Here is a 17,006-nt window from a genome sequence, read left to right on the forward strand (position 1 = left end):
TGAAAATATTTTCTTATTTGAGGCCAAAAGTTTGAAAGCTTTAATTGCATCTCTATGTAATTCTTCAAAAGCAAGTTTTAGTTGAGAATGAGATACCTTATCTACGAGTTCAGGTTTAAGATGACTTACAGCTTTCTTTTTCTTGTTTTGATGAGCCATGAAACATAGGTTTGCTGATTCTTCTTCATCGCTTGATGAGCTTTCACTAGATGAATCACTTTCCCATGTTATGTAAGCTCTTTTAGATTTGTTATGACCTTTGCTTTGGTTCTTCTCCTTTTCTTTCTTAAGGTATGGACAATCCGGTTTGTAGTGACCGGCTTTCCCACAATTGAAGCAAAGACCTTTGATCTTTCCTTTGTTGTCGTCATCTTGTTTGAACATGTTTGATTGCTTTCTATAGTTGATCAATCCTTTGTCGGAATGTTTTGCTCCATTTTTCTTTAGATATTTGTTGTATCTTCGCACAAACAGTCCCATTTCCTCATCATCGGAGTCTTCGTCATCACTTGTGTCACTATCCTTTGGCTCTCGTTTTGAGGTCTTGGAGCTCGAAGCTTTTAGAGCTATTGACTTCTTCTCTACCTCTTTCTCCATGTTCTTTTCTTTCTTTGTCCTCTTCTCATGCATGTCAAGGCATTTAAGATGCTGTTCATGTTCCTCTAGTTTACCAAAGAGAGTGGTAATGTCTAAAGTGTTGAGATCATTTGCTTCCTTAATTGCTGTAACTTTGGGCTGCCATTCCCTGTTCAAACACCTTAAGATTTTGTTAGTAGCAACTGCATTGGAAACAGGTCTATCAAGAGAATTTAATCGATTTTTCAGGTGAACGAATCTTTTCTGCATGCTTTCGATGGTTTCACCATCTTCCATGTGGAAAAGTTCGAACTCTTGAGTTAACGTATTGATCCTAGCTAGTTTGACATCATCCGTTCCCTCGTGGGCAACTTGCAATGTGTCCCACATAGCTTTAGCTGATCTACAATGGGAAACGCGATAGTATTCATCAACTCCTAGAGCTGAGATTAGAATGTTTCTCGCTTTCCAATCGTATGCATATTTCTTTTCATCTTCAGCATTCCAAGTATCTTCTGGTTTTGGAACAACTGCACCAGCTGCATTTGTCATAGTGATCTGAAATGGACCATTGACAATAGTTGTCCAGATGTTCCTATCAATTGCATTGATATGGACACACATACAATCCTTCCAATAGCCGTAGTTTTCTCCGTTGAAAACTGGAGCTCTATTATGAGCCCCTTTAGGTCCAGAAGCCATCTTTCCAATAAGTTTTCACGTAGCACGGAATAAACCAGAGCTCTTGATGCCACTTGTTAGACGCTGGCCTAAAGATCTAGAGGGGGGGTGAATAGATCTCACTAAGTTTTTAAGGATTTTTCTACTGACTCGAGCGAAAGCGGTTCTGAATCGACTTGCGTCTATTCTGGATCGCTATTGCAAAGGTCGTATGTGTTTCAAAACCAAAGAGTAAGTGGAATTGATGGTGAAGTAATATGATAGCTAAACAATACGTTTTACAACTGAAAACCAATTAACTTCTAGATTGACAATTTTGATTTGCAATGCAGTAAGATTGGATTAAGCAAAAACACAAACACTTGGTGATACGTTCAAATTGATAGTGATTCAAGTTGTGGTGAATTGTGATGTTTGTGCAGAACTTTAATTCACAATTTTAACACTTGAATCGTTAATCAATTTTGCCCTTATGACCAATTATGAACAGAAAGTAAAAGAGAAAGTAAAAGCGACAAGAACACGATATTTGTTTAGGCAGTTCGTCGATCGTCCTCGCTACGACTACGTCTGCCCCCAATTCCAAATTGAAATTGGGTAATCTTTCATTAATGTTGAAAGTAGTATATACAAAGAAGATAACAAAGCGATAAACGATAAACCAATTTATGTCGATCCTTTGAATCTTCTTCCCCCTTAATCTTGAGCCAGATCAAGGTTATCCAAGAGCTTCACTTTGATTCCCTTCTGCAGTGTCTTGATTCCTTGAACTCCCCGTTCCTCAATCGTTACACTCAGCCGAATCCTCAATGAACGCCTCTTGATAAAAACCCCCAAGAACCACCCGTCGTGGAGGACAAAACCCGCAGATTTTATTCACCAACAAACCCCACAAACCTTCACCCACTAGGAATCTTCAATTCCGTTCCATGGACGTTATCGAACTCATCACTAACCCGCAACGCAAGAATGATTATGTGTAATTGTGTTGGAGATGATGAAGAACGAAGATGAGAAGCGTTTGTGTATCTTTCAGTCGTTGGTGTTACTTGAATAATTACCCTTGTACAATATATATGATTGCATAACAGTTAGAACCAAGAAAAACTGATTTTTGAACTTTCTTGATCAGTTAGGTCGACCACTTGTAGTGCTTAGGTCGACCTAACAGAGCTTGCAGAATTTTGCTCCCAGTTAGGTCGACCTGTTGAAGGAGTAGGTCGACCAGAATCTTCTTCTGATGCATTCTGGGGACATTTTCACAGATTAGGTCGACCTAGTTGATGTGTAGGTCGACCTAACAGGCTGGTATGTAGAATTCATCAATTTAGGTCGACCTAAATGATGTGTGAGTCGACCTAGCAGGGACATATGAGTTTTTCTCCATTTTAGGTCGACCTGGGTTGATGGTAGGTCGACCTAACTGCTGTTTTTCTGCATTCTTCTTGTTTTGCTTGTGTTGAGGCAACCTATAAACATATAAACATAATGGGTTGACCTATGAGTGATCAATGCTTGCTGTTTTCTGCTTCCGTCTTGTTGTTTGAATGCTTATTTGAGTTTGCCATGAATCAAAAACATCTTTGAGTGTAATCTTGTATTCACAATTCTATCATTATAAGTTGCTTGTTTGAAGGGAAAATCAATTATATTGATACATCACTCAAAGTGATAATTATTCTACAAATTTCATACTCTTAAAAATCTTGTTGTATTCATAGCTTATTTTCCAAATTTATTGGAATTAAGATTACTTGGTTTTGTATTCCTTGTTGTACAGGATTGTTGGAAGCAAGAAGTTGAAAGTGAGAGGATTGTTCTCATTTGAACTTGATTATTCCAAGAGGATTGTTCTTGGTGGTTTTGTTGTTAGAAGATTGTAGGAGAAGTCTTGGGGTTTAGACTTGTACAAATATCTAACAATAGTGAAATCTCTTTCGTGTTGAAAGGGGACTGGAGTACTCTCGGATTGTGAGGGAAACCAGGGTATATTGTCGTGTTCTTTACTTTTCTGCATTTATTGCTTTTATCACAAATCATAAACCAGAAAAGAAAAGTAACACATTTCTAAACTCTTATTCCAAACTAGAAAAATAAGAACAACTTGTTTTTAAAACCGGAAAAATTTTCAAAATCCTAATTCACCCCCCTCTTAGGCGCACTCTAAACTTACATTTGGCATCAGAGCAGGTTATTGGTAACTTGTTCCTAAAAGATCCTGATGGCTTCCGCAAATCAAAATCCAGTTTTTAGAGACGGTAGTAGCAACAACAAACCTCCATTATTTTGTGGATAATAATTCGACTTTTGAAAAATTCGGATGAAGGCTCACTTAGAAGCACAAGGAGAAGAAGTATGGGAGGCTGTTCAAGATTGTCCCTTTGCTCCTACAACCGTCGTCGATGGTGTTGAATAGGCAAAACCTAAAATTTCATGGGATGGCAACGATAAGGAAAACGTTCTTGCTGACCAAAAGGCAATCAATCTTCTTCAAGGTGCACTTAGCATGGATGAATTTTTTCGTGTTTCGACATGCACAACGGCAAAAGAAATATGGGATACATTAGTAGAAACTGATGAAGGAACCGTTGAAGTTAAGAGATATCGATTAAATACATTGAGTCAAGAATACGAGTTATTTAGAATGCAACCTAGAGAATCCATTCTCGACTTACAAAAAAGATGTGTTCACTTAGTAAATCATTTAAGTGCACTTGGAAAGAAACTCACTACCAAGGAAAAAAATCTAAAAGTGCTTAGACCCTTAACTAGAGAATGGCAACCGAAAGTAACAGTGATATTCGAGAAGAAGAATCTATCTAGAATGACTTTTGCAACATTGTTCGGTAAACTTTAAGAATATGAAACAGAACTCAGAAGACTTGAAACACATGAAATTCAAGTAAAATATTCAAAAGACATTGCCTTAAAGACAAAATTCAATCATCATGATAGCAATCAAGAGGATGAATCCACTAGTGAAGAAGATAATGAGTTTATCAAAAAGTTTGAAAAATTTATAAGAAAAGAAAGGAAAAGGGAGGTCATTAAAAGGGAAGCACCAACAAGGAAGGTTAAATGCTTTGAATGTGGAGAAAAAGGACATGTCAAAAGTGAATGCCTTACACTTGAAAAGAAGAATAAAAATTTCAAGAGAAATAAGGACAAAAGGCTAAATAAAGCATATGTAGCATGGGAGGATGATAACACGAAAATGCATCGTATATTTAGCTTAATTTACATAGATTATTTTCCTATTTTATTTATGTTGCTTTATGTTGGTATTATGCCGGTATTTTTATTATGTTTCAAGTATTTAACATTTCTAAGCTTGCGTGAGAAAATGAACGAAAAGGAGGTAAAATGAAGAGAAAAAGGATACAAAATATAGAACACAAGAGAAGGGGTGAAAGAATGAAGAGAACTGGAAGAAACAAGGCCCAAAGAACAAAGACCCAAGAAGGGCCCAAGAAGCGCGTTAGCAAGGAGGGTGAAGTCTGTCACCATGCCCCTACCGACCGTCACTCCCTCTTTTCCGCCCATCACTTATTCAATAGTGTGTGACGTTAGTCACACACTAAAGCGCGCTCGTCACACTCCTATTTTCCAGCCTTCCTTATTTCTCTCCGTGAACTAATTCCGATACGGAAGCTACTAAATTTCCTCCTATATTTTCTCAACCTAGTTGAACTCGAGTAATATAAATATTCAGCATTTATCAGAAAAAGCTCTCTCCATCACTGTCAAAATTTACAACATTTTTATTTCCTAGTTTCAGTTCTACTTTTCCCCAACCATTTAGGCAATAGTTTTCTACATCGGAAACCTATTGCCCCCTTAGTTTTTTTCCCAACTTCCAGAATTTTGTTTAGATTTTATCAATCAATTTAATTTCTGCAACCCGTTTCATATTACGGATCAAAGCAAAGCCTATCAGTCTGTGGAGGATTGCTTTTGGTACTAGAAGACTCCCAATTTCAATTTCGTATTTAATTCCATGTTTCTATTTTCAGCATAATTATTGCTTACTATAATCTATTTGAATACATGTTTCTATTTCTGTTAATCTGTTATCTTTATTCTAGTTCGATGTTTAAGATTTTGTCCGGCTAAATTTATTATACTAGTATGTAAGGTCACATAACCTAGGGGGTTTAGTAATACAGTCAGCATATTCGTTATAAAAGTATTTTTTTTGGTTACAATTTCTATTATTAATTATCAACTGTTTTGTCACGAGAGTAAAAAGCGGATAGAAGTTAGACTCAATAAAAACGAGAGTTTGAGGTTTTAACTAGACAGTAATGTTGCACCCAATTTTTGACCACCGATATCTCACCATATATTAAACATTAGGATCATCATTATCACTATAATCATCATGCATTTATCATTTGCTGACCAAAAAAATACAAAAAAATTGTGTTTGTTGCTTGTGTCCCCAAGATAGGAGACTGATCAAGAGAAGACTGAACAAATTAGGGTTTTGAGGCCCACAAAGGAGTTCAACATTCTTCTATGATTCAAAGGAGTTCTCCGATCAAAATCAAAGCCCAAAGATGGTTCAATACAAGATCAATCACCTTCAAGTTCATCAGAAGCTCCAATTAGGGTTTTTTTACCTAATTCCACTAGAGGGTTGACTTTTAATCAGGAGATGGTTCCAAGACTCAAAATATGATTCAAGGGCATCCAAATCAACATTATAGTCCATTCACATAATTCATTTGAAAATGAGAGCTTGATTCATTTGGAAATCACAAGACAGCCATTCATTTGGAAAAAGTCAACTGTACAAGTCAACCTTTGACTTTTGAGGAAAATAGTCAACCATGGACTTTTAAGGGCCCAAATCATCATCATATGGATATTAAATACATTTGATTGAAGAAAATTCAAAGAATTCATCAAGAATCAAAAAGTCAACAAAAGTCAAACTATGGTTTTTTAAGTGCATTTTGACTTAGTTCATGGATCTCAAAATTTCACCTACACAACTCAAAAAACTTCCAACATGAAATTTGTAGATCTCTTCAAATAAAAATCATTTTGTCAGCATCACATTTTGGCAAAAAGTGATTATTTATAAGTGATTTTGAGCATACAAGGTTTAAGTTCGAAAAACATAGAAAATTCTCTAAGTGTTTTACCTAGTTTTTCCTCCACTTTAAGTCCATTTTTCTCCAAGATCCAAAAGGAGTTTGAGGAAACTTTTAACTACTCATTTGAAGTTGTAACAAGGGCTTTCCAAAGAGCTAAGTAGCATGAAAATCCATGGCTCCATCCATGAGATATGATTTTGTCAATATACCACCATGAACACTTGAAGAATAATGAAGAACATGAAGAACAAGTTTGAATTTGTTCAAAATCTGCAAGAATCTTCAAAGTACAGCCCCTCTAACTTGTTTAAGAGGCCATAATCAGAAGATTACACACTCTTTAGGGCTATGATCCAAGTGCTTAAGCCATTAACCATTGAATCATTCCATTTCAAGCATAAAAGGTTACACTTCCATTCTAGTAAAGTGACTTTAATCACCAACAACTCTTGCATTGAGCTCCCAACTTGTTTCTTTTGTCCCAAAAGAAATTTGAATTCAGCAAGCAAGCCTCCAAGATCAAATCAAAACTTTGCAAGCATGCTTAAAGCTTTGTACCTCACCATTGAAACCATAACTTTCACATAACTTCACAACTAAGCAACATGGTACAAGATCATATGTGAGCTTCAAACTTCTGAGTTTTTTTCCCTCCACAAACCCTAAATCTTGCCTATACATAGAGGGAATCACTCCCTTAATCAAACACACCAGAATTCTCCAAGTCCATAGTCACTTGAAATTCTCCATTTTCTCTTCTTTTCACTTTTATAGTGAATTCTTGTTCTACAAGTTATGGGTGTCAAACAAGAGTTTGAACAACTTTTAAACATCAATTAGAAGTTGTCCATACCTCTCTTAGCCTTTCAAACACTTCTAAACCAAAAATCACATTTTCACTCCATTAAAGCTTTCTTTAAGCTCATACATGCCATAATCCAAACCAAACACTTTCAAACCAAACCAATAGTTCTAATAGCTTCTATTTACCATATTGAAGCTATTCAGAACCCCTAAACACAAGCCAAACACCTACAATCCAAAATCACCCTTCAAATTTTCATTTTTAAGAACCTTTGAACCAAAGTTTGGAAATCAAGTTTTACTCGTGCGTTTTAAGGCCTTTTGAGTTTGATAGCTTCTAAACATCATATAGAAGCTATCTAAACTTCTGTTTTGCATCTGGAACATCATTTCCATAGCATACTAACCATAACTTTTTCTCCTCCAAGTGGAAATTGAATTTTGTTTTGCAGGTACAATCAAAGAGTTCTAAGCATTGTAATAGCTTCCCTGAGGTTCATAGAAGCTGTTTAAGTCCTTGAGGCATTTCCAGGTCCACTACATTGCTCTCTAGACCTCCATTTTCAGAGGTATGTGACTTGATTTCGAGCTCCCTTAAAAGGAGCTCAATTTATGTGCTTCTTGTTACCAAAGTGATCTGTTTTACATGTTAATTGATAGCCCTGAGGTTTTGATCATTGATTGTTCATATTAAGAGGTTAATTTTAAATTTCAATTTTAGGGTTCATACTCATTTCTGGAAAATTCGTGTGTTTAAGTGAATTTAAATTTGTGTTAATTATATGGTTAAGTTTGTATGTTCATGCTGATCATGTTGGGGTTTTATTTTGTGAAAATTGGTTGAGATTTGATGAAGTTCAAAAATCACCATTGATGGTGGTGATGTTGTCTTCACGAAGAAGATGAAGATCTTCTGTGTTTTTTTAAATTTGAAAATGGCGCGCAAGTTTTAAGTATAATGAATTGTGTGTATTGCTTTGTGACTACATCGTACACAGCTCACTTGGTTCTCCTCTTGCCTCTAAAACGCGCGCCCTTGACCTCTGTTGCGTGGGTTCAAACCCGACCTTTTGCACTTTTGTGAATTTATTTTGCATTTTCTCATTTAGAACCAAGCTTCACATATAATCAATTGGATTCCCCTTACTTTCAACACACGCGCGCTAGCCTGATGGTGTTTGTTTTGTGTGGTGACCTAGGGTGCGGGGGTTCAAGCCTTAGTTCCCCACATTCCATATTTTTTTATCACTTGTTTTATCAAGCTTTTTATTTATCTTTGAAAAACACCAAAAATAGGTAAATTAACCTTTTTAATCCCTTCTTTTTTGTGTGTTTTATTTACTTTGAGTATTTTCATACCATGTTAAAAAATCACAAAAATATTTATTTTATCATCATTTAAAAATTATTCAAAAAACAAGTCTTTTAATATTAAAAAATCAACAAAAATATGCTTCCTTTTGAATATCTCTCTAAAGTGACTTAGTATAATTTTTGTAAATACTTGTTTAGGGATATAGTAGAGTCTTTTTGACTTCTCCATGTGCCCTTAGACCATTTCTCTTAAAGAAATTGGTAATTAACAATTAAAATCAATTAGGTTTAGGAGTTTATTTAAAAACCCTAATTTGAAAACCCCTAGTTCAAAAAACCTTAGGTTTAAAACCCTAGCCAAAAAAATTGCAACATGTTGATCTTTGTTTATCCATGTTTATCTTTGTACACACTTATTGATTTTAACCCATGTCTAGTACTTAATTATTAATCTTTGTACATAATTGTTGATTTTCTAATCCATGCTTTGTATTAGAAGTTAAACCTTGTCTTGTACATATACTTGTTGATTTTATATCCATGTGATTTGTACTTGTTATTATTTTTGTTTATCTAACCCAATGTTTAATCATCACATTAATCATTCATCATTCATACATGATTTGAATCCAACGATTTAGATACATCCATCTCTTGTTTGTTAACACTCACTTGTTTGTTCTTGTACATACATGGGTATTTATTGTTAATTGTTTAAGCTTGATGTTTTATCCAAAGGATGGAAATGATATTGACTAAATTGTCAAGGTACTTAAATTCTTTTCCAACCTATTTTACTTTTGTGACAAGTATTTTAAACCTTTTCATTTGTTTATGGTTTAGTATTGTTAAAACTTAGCCAAAAACCCCTTTGTTTTGAAACCTTGGTATTAAGAATAGAATTATTCCCGGTGAAACTATTCTTGATCCATTGATCTTATTTTTAAACCTTGGTGTTAAGAGATGAATTATTCCCGGTGAAACTTCTCTTAACCCATTGACCTTGTATTTTAAAACTTGGTCCTTCCTTGGTTTGTTTTAAAATTTGTTAAGTATTTTAAAGCTTAACCTTTTAAAACTTATTAGGTATTTTAAAGCTTAACCCTTTTAAACTTGTTAAGTATTTTAAAGCTTAACCCTTTTAAACTTATTAGGTATTTTAAAGCCTAATCTTCTTTTAAACTTGTTAAGTATTTTAAAGCTTAACCCTCTTTTAAAAACCTGTGAGTATTTTAAAGCTCACACCCAAAAAGATTTTGGCCACTTTGGCCCCCTTTTTTTCGTTTTTAAAAGAGGAACTACATAAGCTCTGACTTCCCTATTGCACTTAAGGGGTATGTAGGCCTAAGATGCGATGTCTTATCGAGCTCACTTTCAAAAATTTCTCTTTCCATCCTCACCCTCTATTTCAAACAAGTTTTTCACATAGGATTTTCACAAAAGGTTATTTATAAATAAAAGAAAATAACATAAAAACAAAGAGGTTCCCAGGGAGTACCATGGATATGAGGGGAGCTTAAAACCTTCCCCTTGTATAACAAACCCTACGTAGCCAGATCTCTGATAAGTTTATTAGTTTTGATTTTAAAAACTTCTGTGAGTTTTATTCGCTCTTTCATCCATTCTTTTTTGGAAACAATAAAGCGCGGTGGCGACTCTGTTTAAAATGAGCTAAGTCTTCCCATGACTCTAGTCTCACCAAATTCACCGCTACAGAAAAGTGGCGACTCTGCTGGGGATACTGATCAAACTATTGGTGTATCTTTGGTAGGGTTTACCCAATCTTTGTTTTTATTATTTTTTGTTATTTTCTTTGTTTTTATACTTAACCTTTTATTTGTGTCTTTTATTTTCACATGTGTATACTTGTTATTTTATTGGGTTGTATTGGGAAAGGGAGTCATGCCCCTTGTGGTGAGACGAATCCTAACCCTGATTTAGAGTGTACACTTATTATAGGAGACTGGTATAGTCATTTTGATCTCGAGGGAGTAGTCCCAAAGAAGTCAATTTGAGATCCATCGCTCAGTGAAGGCCTCTTTGGAAGTAACTTTGTTGACTATGTAGTTGGGAATACATCGTTACATTCAACTAGGCTGTAGAAGCTGGAGACCTAGAAACCCTTAACCAATCTTGGCCATTAAGATGTAGTGTAGAAATTATGTCTGATTCATTTTCAGAATAGTTGTTACACGAGGCTACGCTCAGATGAGGTTCTCTTGGATTTTGTTCAAATGAGTATGTTGATACAGAGTTTACTATCTCCAAGTTGGGCTGCTTGAGTCTGGGAAACAATAGAACCTTGATCTACATGTACAAAACAACCATAGTGCACACCTTTGGGATGGGTAGACCTTTGGCTCCATGCTCGTGACTTTGAACCCTCAAGCCCGTGTTTTTCTATGTTTGCATTCATTCATCCATGCATCTAAAAACATAATATCTTTCAAGAAATTAAAAGAAACTTTTTGTTTTATAAACATTATAGGGATGGAACCTGAAAGAAGAAAAACAAGAAATATACTTTCAAGAGTTTAGAGGTGGAAGAATTAAGAAAGCTAGGATCTTTTATTGTTGATCAAGACAAGTTTTGTGGCAAGTATGGAAGATCGTTGTATCTCCTCAGAACCAAGATGGAAGAAGGAATCCTCTCCACTTTGATTCAATTCTATGACTCATTGTATCATTGCTTCACCTTCCCTGATTATCAACTATTGTCTACCTTGGAAGAGTATTCAAACATTATTGGGTTTACCTATTACTGGAAGAATTCCTTTCACTGGTTTAGAACAAGATCCCAAGCCTTGTGAGATTGCAAAATCTACTCATTTGAGAAAGGGAAAAATTGAAAAGAACATGGTTACTAAAGGAGGATTGCCTGGATTACCTGCTGAGTTCTTAATTGAGAAAGCTCTCACCTTGTCACAAGAAAGAAAGGAAGAAGACTTTGAAGCTGTTTTTGCCTTGTTGGTGTATGGATTGTTCTTGTTCCCTAACATTAACAACTTTGTTGATATGAATGCCATCAAGATCTTTATGAAGAAGAATCATGTTCCTACCTTACTTGGGGACACTTACTATTCTATTAATCTCAGAAATTCCTATGGAAAATGATTGGTTACCTGTTGTACTCCTTTGCTATACAAGTGATACATATCTCATCTGCCTGACACCTCTGAATTCTGGAGCCAGAAAGAAGGATTGAAATGGTCACACAAGATCATGACTCTTACCAACACTGAGGTTGTTTGGACAAACAATCACTTTTGTAGAATGAAGACCTTGGACTGATGTGGCGATTTCCCTAATGTACCCCTTATTGGTACAAAAGGAGCAATCCGCTATAGCCTCGTGTTAGCTCGTCGTCAATTTGGGTTTCCCATGGACAAAAGACCAAGGAGCAATTTATTGGATGGGTTCTTTCTGGAAGAATATATATATATATATATATATATATATATATATATATATATATATATATATATATATATATATATATATATATATATATATATATATATATATATAAGAACTTTTCAAGTCAGAATTAGATACATGTGATGTGAAATTCCGACCAGACCCGTGCGATAACACAGATTTCCTACTAGTTAGAGTAAAAAATTCTCCATAGAGTCCCTCCTTTGTCAATTCAAAGGAACAACTTGCCAATATCTTTACTAAATCTCTTCGAAGTCATCATGGATGCATATGATATAATATTCCACCTTGAGAGAGAGTTGAGATATTGATATCTATAACTATATATAAAGGGGATAGGAGATTTTGGGCTGGCCTATTTTCATTCCCATTTTACCCTTTAAAATACAATTTATTTAAGATTAAACAATTAAATTTTAATAAAAAGATCAGTTAGTTGGTTTTTCCAATTTTTTGAAACTCTTCAAATGTAACTGCACGTACATATATATTTGGTGATGGTATTTGGGTTGTTTAACATTAACTGTTTTTGAAAATTAACTTCCTCCATAAAATGATTAGAAAAATTATAGGAAAATATTAGAGGAATTCTTTCCTTACCGTAAACATCCATCCTCCAATGAAACAACCGACCATGGCATCCCCGGCCAAACATGACATAGATCCGTATATATCATTTTATATCATGCATTTTTTTTCTTCAGTAATTTTATTTTGATTTGGAGAAACTAACATAGGATAGAAAAGAAACTACTACATGTAATTGATTCAGCCATATGTGAGAGAGAGAATAAAACTAACATAGGAAACTGAATGTTACATAAGATTGTATGTTATAACTTTATTTTTAATAATGTCGTGTATAATAAAACTCTCATAAAAAATATACGCATAATTATTTTTTTCCTCCTGTGCGCATTAAAAAAAGCAGACAGACGCGTGCCCGTTTGAATGCTAGTTGATTATAATTGATTTATTAGTATTTTTAGGAATATAATAGGATTGCATTCCTATTTTGATTGTATCTCTTAGTATCAAATCAATATAGTTATTATTAGGCTAAATTACAATTTTGGTCCCCCTATTTTGGCCAATTTACGAAATCAGTCCCCCTATTTATTTTTTAAACAGTTTTGGTCCCTCATGTCCATTTTTCGTCCAAAAAATGTTGATTTTTTCTGTTTTTTGTATTCGTGGGATACTTTCTGAACGAGAGAGAACGTAGAGAGCGTTTTTTGGAGAATGAAAGAGATGTACGAACAAGCTGGGAGAAAAAGACGACGATCAGAGAAGACGATTAAAGGAAGAAAACGTCATCAATAATTAATATTTCTTATTCCAAGTCAATAAAAGTATGCTACGCATCTAAAAAATAGTACACAACAATGTTTTTTTTAACGAAAAATTGACATGGGGACCAAAACTGTTTAAAAAATAAATAGGGGGACTGATTTCATGAGTTGGTCAAAATAAGGGGACCAAAACTGTAATTTAGCCTTATTATTGTCATAATTCGTACTTGATTTAGGATTGAGTCTATATATCCTATAAATATGAATTCTGATGGACTCTTTTGTATCAAGTCAATATCTATTATCAACAATATTTTTCTCTCGTCTTTTACATATAGTGGAAATTTTGAGACATATAATGACAAATTTGAGGTTGGTTCTATATAACATATACAAAAAAAAGGGAAAATTAAACTATCCAAAACAAAAAATATGGCGTGGCAAGTCTGAACCTTAAGCCGTATTAGCTTTATCTGGGTGGTGAACAAAGATTATCCTTTCATGTTAAGCAATTATGAAGATATACTGCTTCCAAACTCCAGAAAGATTCTGCCAAAAAGTAAATTAAAAAACTACCAATCGTGAAGAACCGGTTGCTATGTAGCACCGACACCTCTGGAAAAAAACGTGCTAGTATCCGTTCCGGTATTAGACACTGACGCCGACACTTGTGATTACATTTAATTTATTCATTTTCTCAAATTATTACCGGTATCGTTGTGTCAGTGTCGGGATCGTATTCGAGGTGTCCGTGCTTCAGCTTCATAGGTAATAACAATTCAGAGTCAAGATACCTGAAGTACAATCTGTACTCTTTCACTCGTAAGATCCAAGTTGCCATTTTCATACATTTGATTTCATACAGAAAACTCCCAGACATCCCAAGAAGACCCAACTGCCAGTACAACTAACAGCTACATGATACCAAAGAAAATATAGATCAATCAAACCATATGATTAAGGGAGTGTAACATGATGAGAAGTTAATGGCAAACAAACACCCGCAGTTACATCTAAATTAAGCCGTTCAATTATTTCGATACTAAATGAGTCTTGCATAACTAAAACATATAAACTCCGCCATGAATAACCATCCACCATCGATAACACTGGTCATATCGAAAGCTTAATTTTGACAACATCTTTAAGCTATTATCACAATTTGGGAAGTTGTGGTCAAAATTAAGCTTTCATCAAGGAATGCTGGTAAGATAGTTCCAACTATAACAATCACATAAGGACACAAGGATAAAGCACAAATCTAGTAATCCTATTAATGGCAAATTTTTAGCTTTTTTTTTCCGGATTGAACCCTTGACCTCCAACTCCTTTTAACCCTTAGCTCATCTAGTTCAAATCAATTGAGCTACCTCTCCTACCCAATACTATATGTTGTTTATTCCTTTTGTTTATTGATAAGACTAGAGAAACTTCCATATCCATTTATTTTTCCATACTTACTCCTTTAATAATAAATTGGTCCAAACAAAAGGATTGAACATATCACTCCTGCGATTGCATCAAGCTTGGTGTTTGTTGAAAGTGTTGCTTCCGTTTGGAAGATCTTGAAGAAACGATTCTCACAACGGGGTCTTATGTGTCTCGCTGAGTTAAGGTACGAATTGCATGGTCTTCGACAAAATTTATTCTATGTCTCTGATTATTACAAAGCTCTCATGAAATTAATCAATTGTGTGCTTAACCTGGAAGTCCAAGCACTGCTGATGCTCTCAATTCCATAGAAGGTAGTCCTCGGTCCTCCTTATGGATTCTCGATTCAGATGCTACAGATCACATATGTTGTTGTCTAAGTCATTTTGTTTCATATGAATCCATCAAACCATTTGGTATTAAACTACCTAATGGCTCTATGGTTACTGTTTGTCATGCTGGAACTGTTCAAGTGACTAAATCTTTGCTTCTTGAAGATGTTCTGTTTCTACTTCACTTCGGTCTCAATCTTATTTCTATACCTAGGCTTACTAAGTCAGATAATCTGAAGTTTGTGTTCTCCGATGCTGTTTGTTTGATTCAGCATGCACAAAATTGTTGCGTCTCTCGCAAGCTTCATAGCTAGGGTCAAATTGATCAGGAAGAGGAAAGGATGCATCAACAATGCTTATTCTTCACAATAATTGCTCGCTTCATACCAAATGGAGTTTGATCTTCCTTCCTTTTACAGGGTGTAAGGAACACACCATCAATGCTCATGGTAAAATCGAATGCAAACATCAACACATTTTGAAAATTGCTCGCAGACTCATGAATCATGATGCATTCCTCTTTACGACCTAAATATTTGTGGAATTATGCTATATCTCATGCCATTTTCCCTATGAGTAGTGTTCCTTCCAGGGGTGCTGCTGAATGATAAATCATAAATCACCTTTTGAGGTTTTGCACTCCTCTCTCCCTGACCTTAGTTTATTAAGATTTTTTGGTGCGTTGTGATACACTTCTAGTTCCTCTGTCGAAAGAAACAAGTTTTCTCCTATGAGTAGAAAGTGTTCCTTTTTAGGCTACAAACCGGGTTACAAAGGCTTTGTAATGTCTAACATTAATTCTAGAGAGACAGTCCTTTCTAGGCATGTTTCCTTGGAAGAACAGAACCTGTCAGGACAATACACTAATTGGTCCTATTACAGCTCTACCGCTCCTCCCTCCCAACATTATCGTGATACTGCAAAGCCACTCTCAAGTCTGCACATGACCTTGGCGTGGCCTACAAAATCTTGCATCGGACCCTGACCCTATCTCAGAAGCTGCACCAGACCCTGACCTATCTTTGTCCCTGGACCAGACCAGTGTTTGTCAATGGCGGGTGGCGGTCCATGCCGGAGAGCCGAAATCCCGCCATACCGGTCGCTTTGCGGCGCCGTTATAGCTGATTATGACGGAAAAACCAGCAATATCAGCTGATATTTACCTTTTTGGGATGGCTGCTAGCCTGCACTTCTCCACTATCCAAGATTGATAACATAGATACATACAATTAGTTTGTTAGAATTAGCTTAAAGTTAGTTAGAGGTTAGAAGTCTATTATGAGTTTTGTTACATTGTAATCCCTCTTATCATTCAATAAAATTTATTTGGATATTTTTCCAATTGAGTCAATTTCATAAAGACAAACACAACCTAATCTTGACACCTAAACCCCCAAGAACAATTCATTTAACAAAACAAATTTGAATCATAGATCAAGGACAACAACAATGAAATCCATTATTAGAAAGAAATAATGGCTTACTTGGACAAAGAAATGAAATGATGATTGAACTGAGAGGGAGTTAGGACACGTCCTTAGCGTTGTTGAAGAATGCGGCAGCGCATAGAAGGGAAGCAATGAAACCGAAAAGGCAAAGACCAAAGATGAGAGAAATACCGGCAACAATGAAATCCAATAACCCCAAAACAACCACCATCATCGTTGTCGTTGTTGTCTTGTTGTTCAGCTCCGATTGGCAGAAATTTCGGAACAAGCGTGTGACTTAGAGGAAGAGGATGATATTGATGATTGATGTTTTTCTCGGAATGGGGTTGACGGTGAGGGGATGGAGGTTAACAATTTTAGTCTTTTTATTTTGTCATTTTTATTTATTTTGATCCCTATATTTTAATAACCACTATATCAGTCTCCTTTTAAGTTTTTTTTTTTACAATTTTCCTCTCTTTTTTTTTTAAATTAATCACTATATTTGTTTTTTTTAAACAGAAAACACAAAAAAGTCAAAATCGTGTTTTTAAAAATGGGGATAAAAAAATAAGGTAATTAAAATTGCAATTAGCCCTAAAAAATTTA

At 35.1% G+C, this 17,006-nt stretch overlaps 1 protein-coding gene across 1 annotated transcript; it reads right to left on the reverse strand.

The window, feature by feature from the left end:
* Nucleotides 1-13,469: 13,469 nt before the first annotated feature.
* On the reverse strand, nucleotides 13,470-16,783 carry LOC131649856 (uncharacterized). The gene is made up of 2 exons (XM_058919606.1): nucleotides 16,455-16,783; nucleotides 13,470-14,121 (listed from the first exon to the last, which is right to left on the reverse strand). The coding sequence occupies exon 1, from the start codon at nucleotides 16,630-16,632 to the stop codon at nucleotides 16,495-16,497; it is 138 nt and encodes a 45-aa protein (XP_058775589.1). The 5' UTR covers nucleotides 16,633-16,783; the 3' UTR covers nucleotides 13,470-14,121; nucleotides 16,455-16,494.
* Between the last annotated feature and the right edge of the window lie 223 nt (nucleotides 16,784-17,006).

The sequence above is a fragment of the Vicia villosa genome, linkage group LG2, assembly GCF_029867415.1.
Source record: "Vicia villosa cultivar HV-30 ecotype Madison, WI linkage group LG2, Vvil1.0, whole genome shotgun sequence".
NCBI classification, from domain to species: domain Eukaryota; kingdom Viridiplantae; phylum Streptophyta; class Magnoliopsida; order Fabales; family Fabaceae; genus Vicia; species Vicia villosa.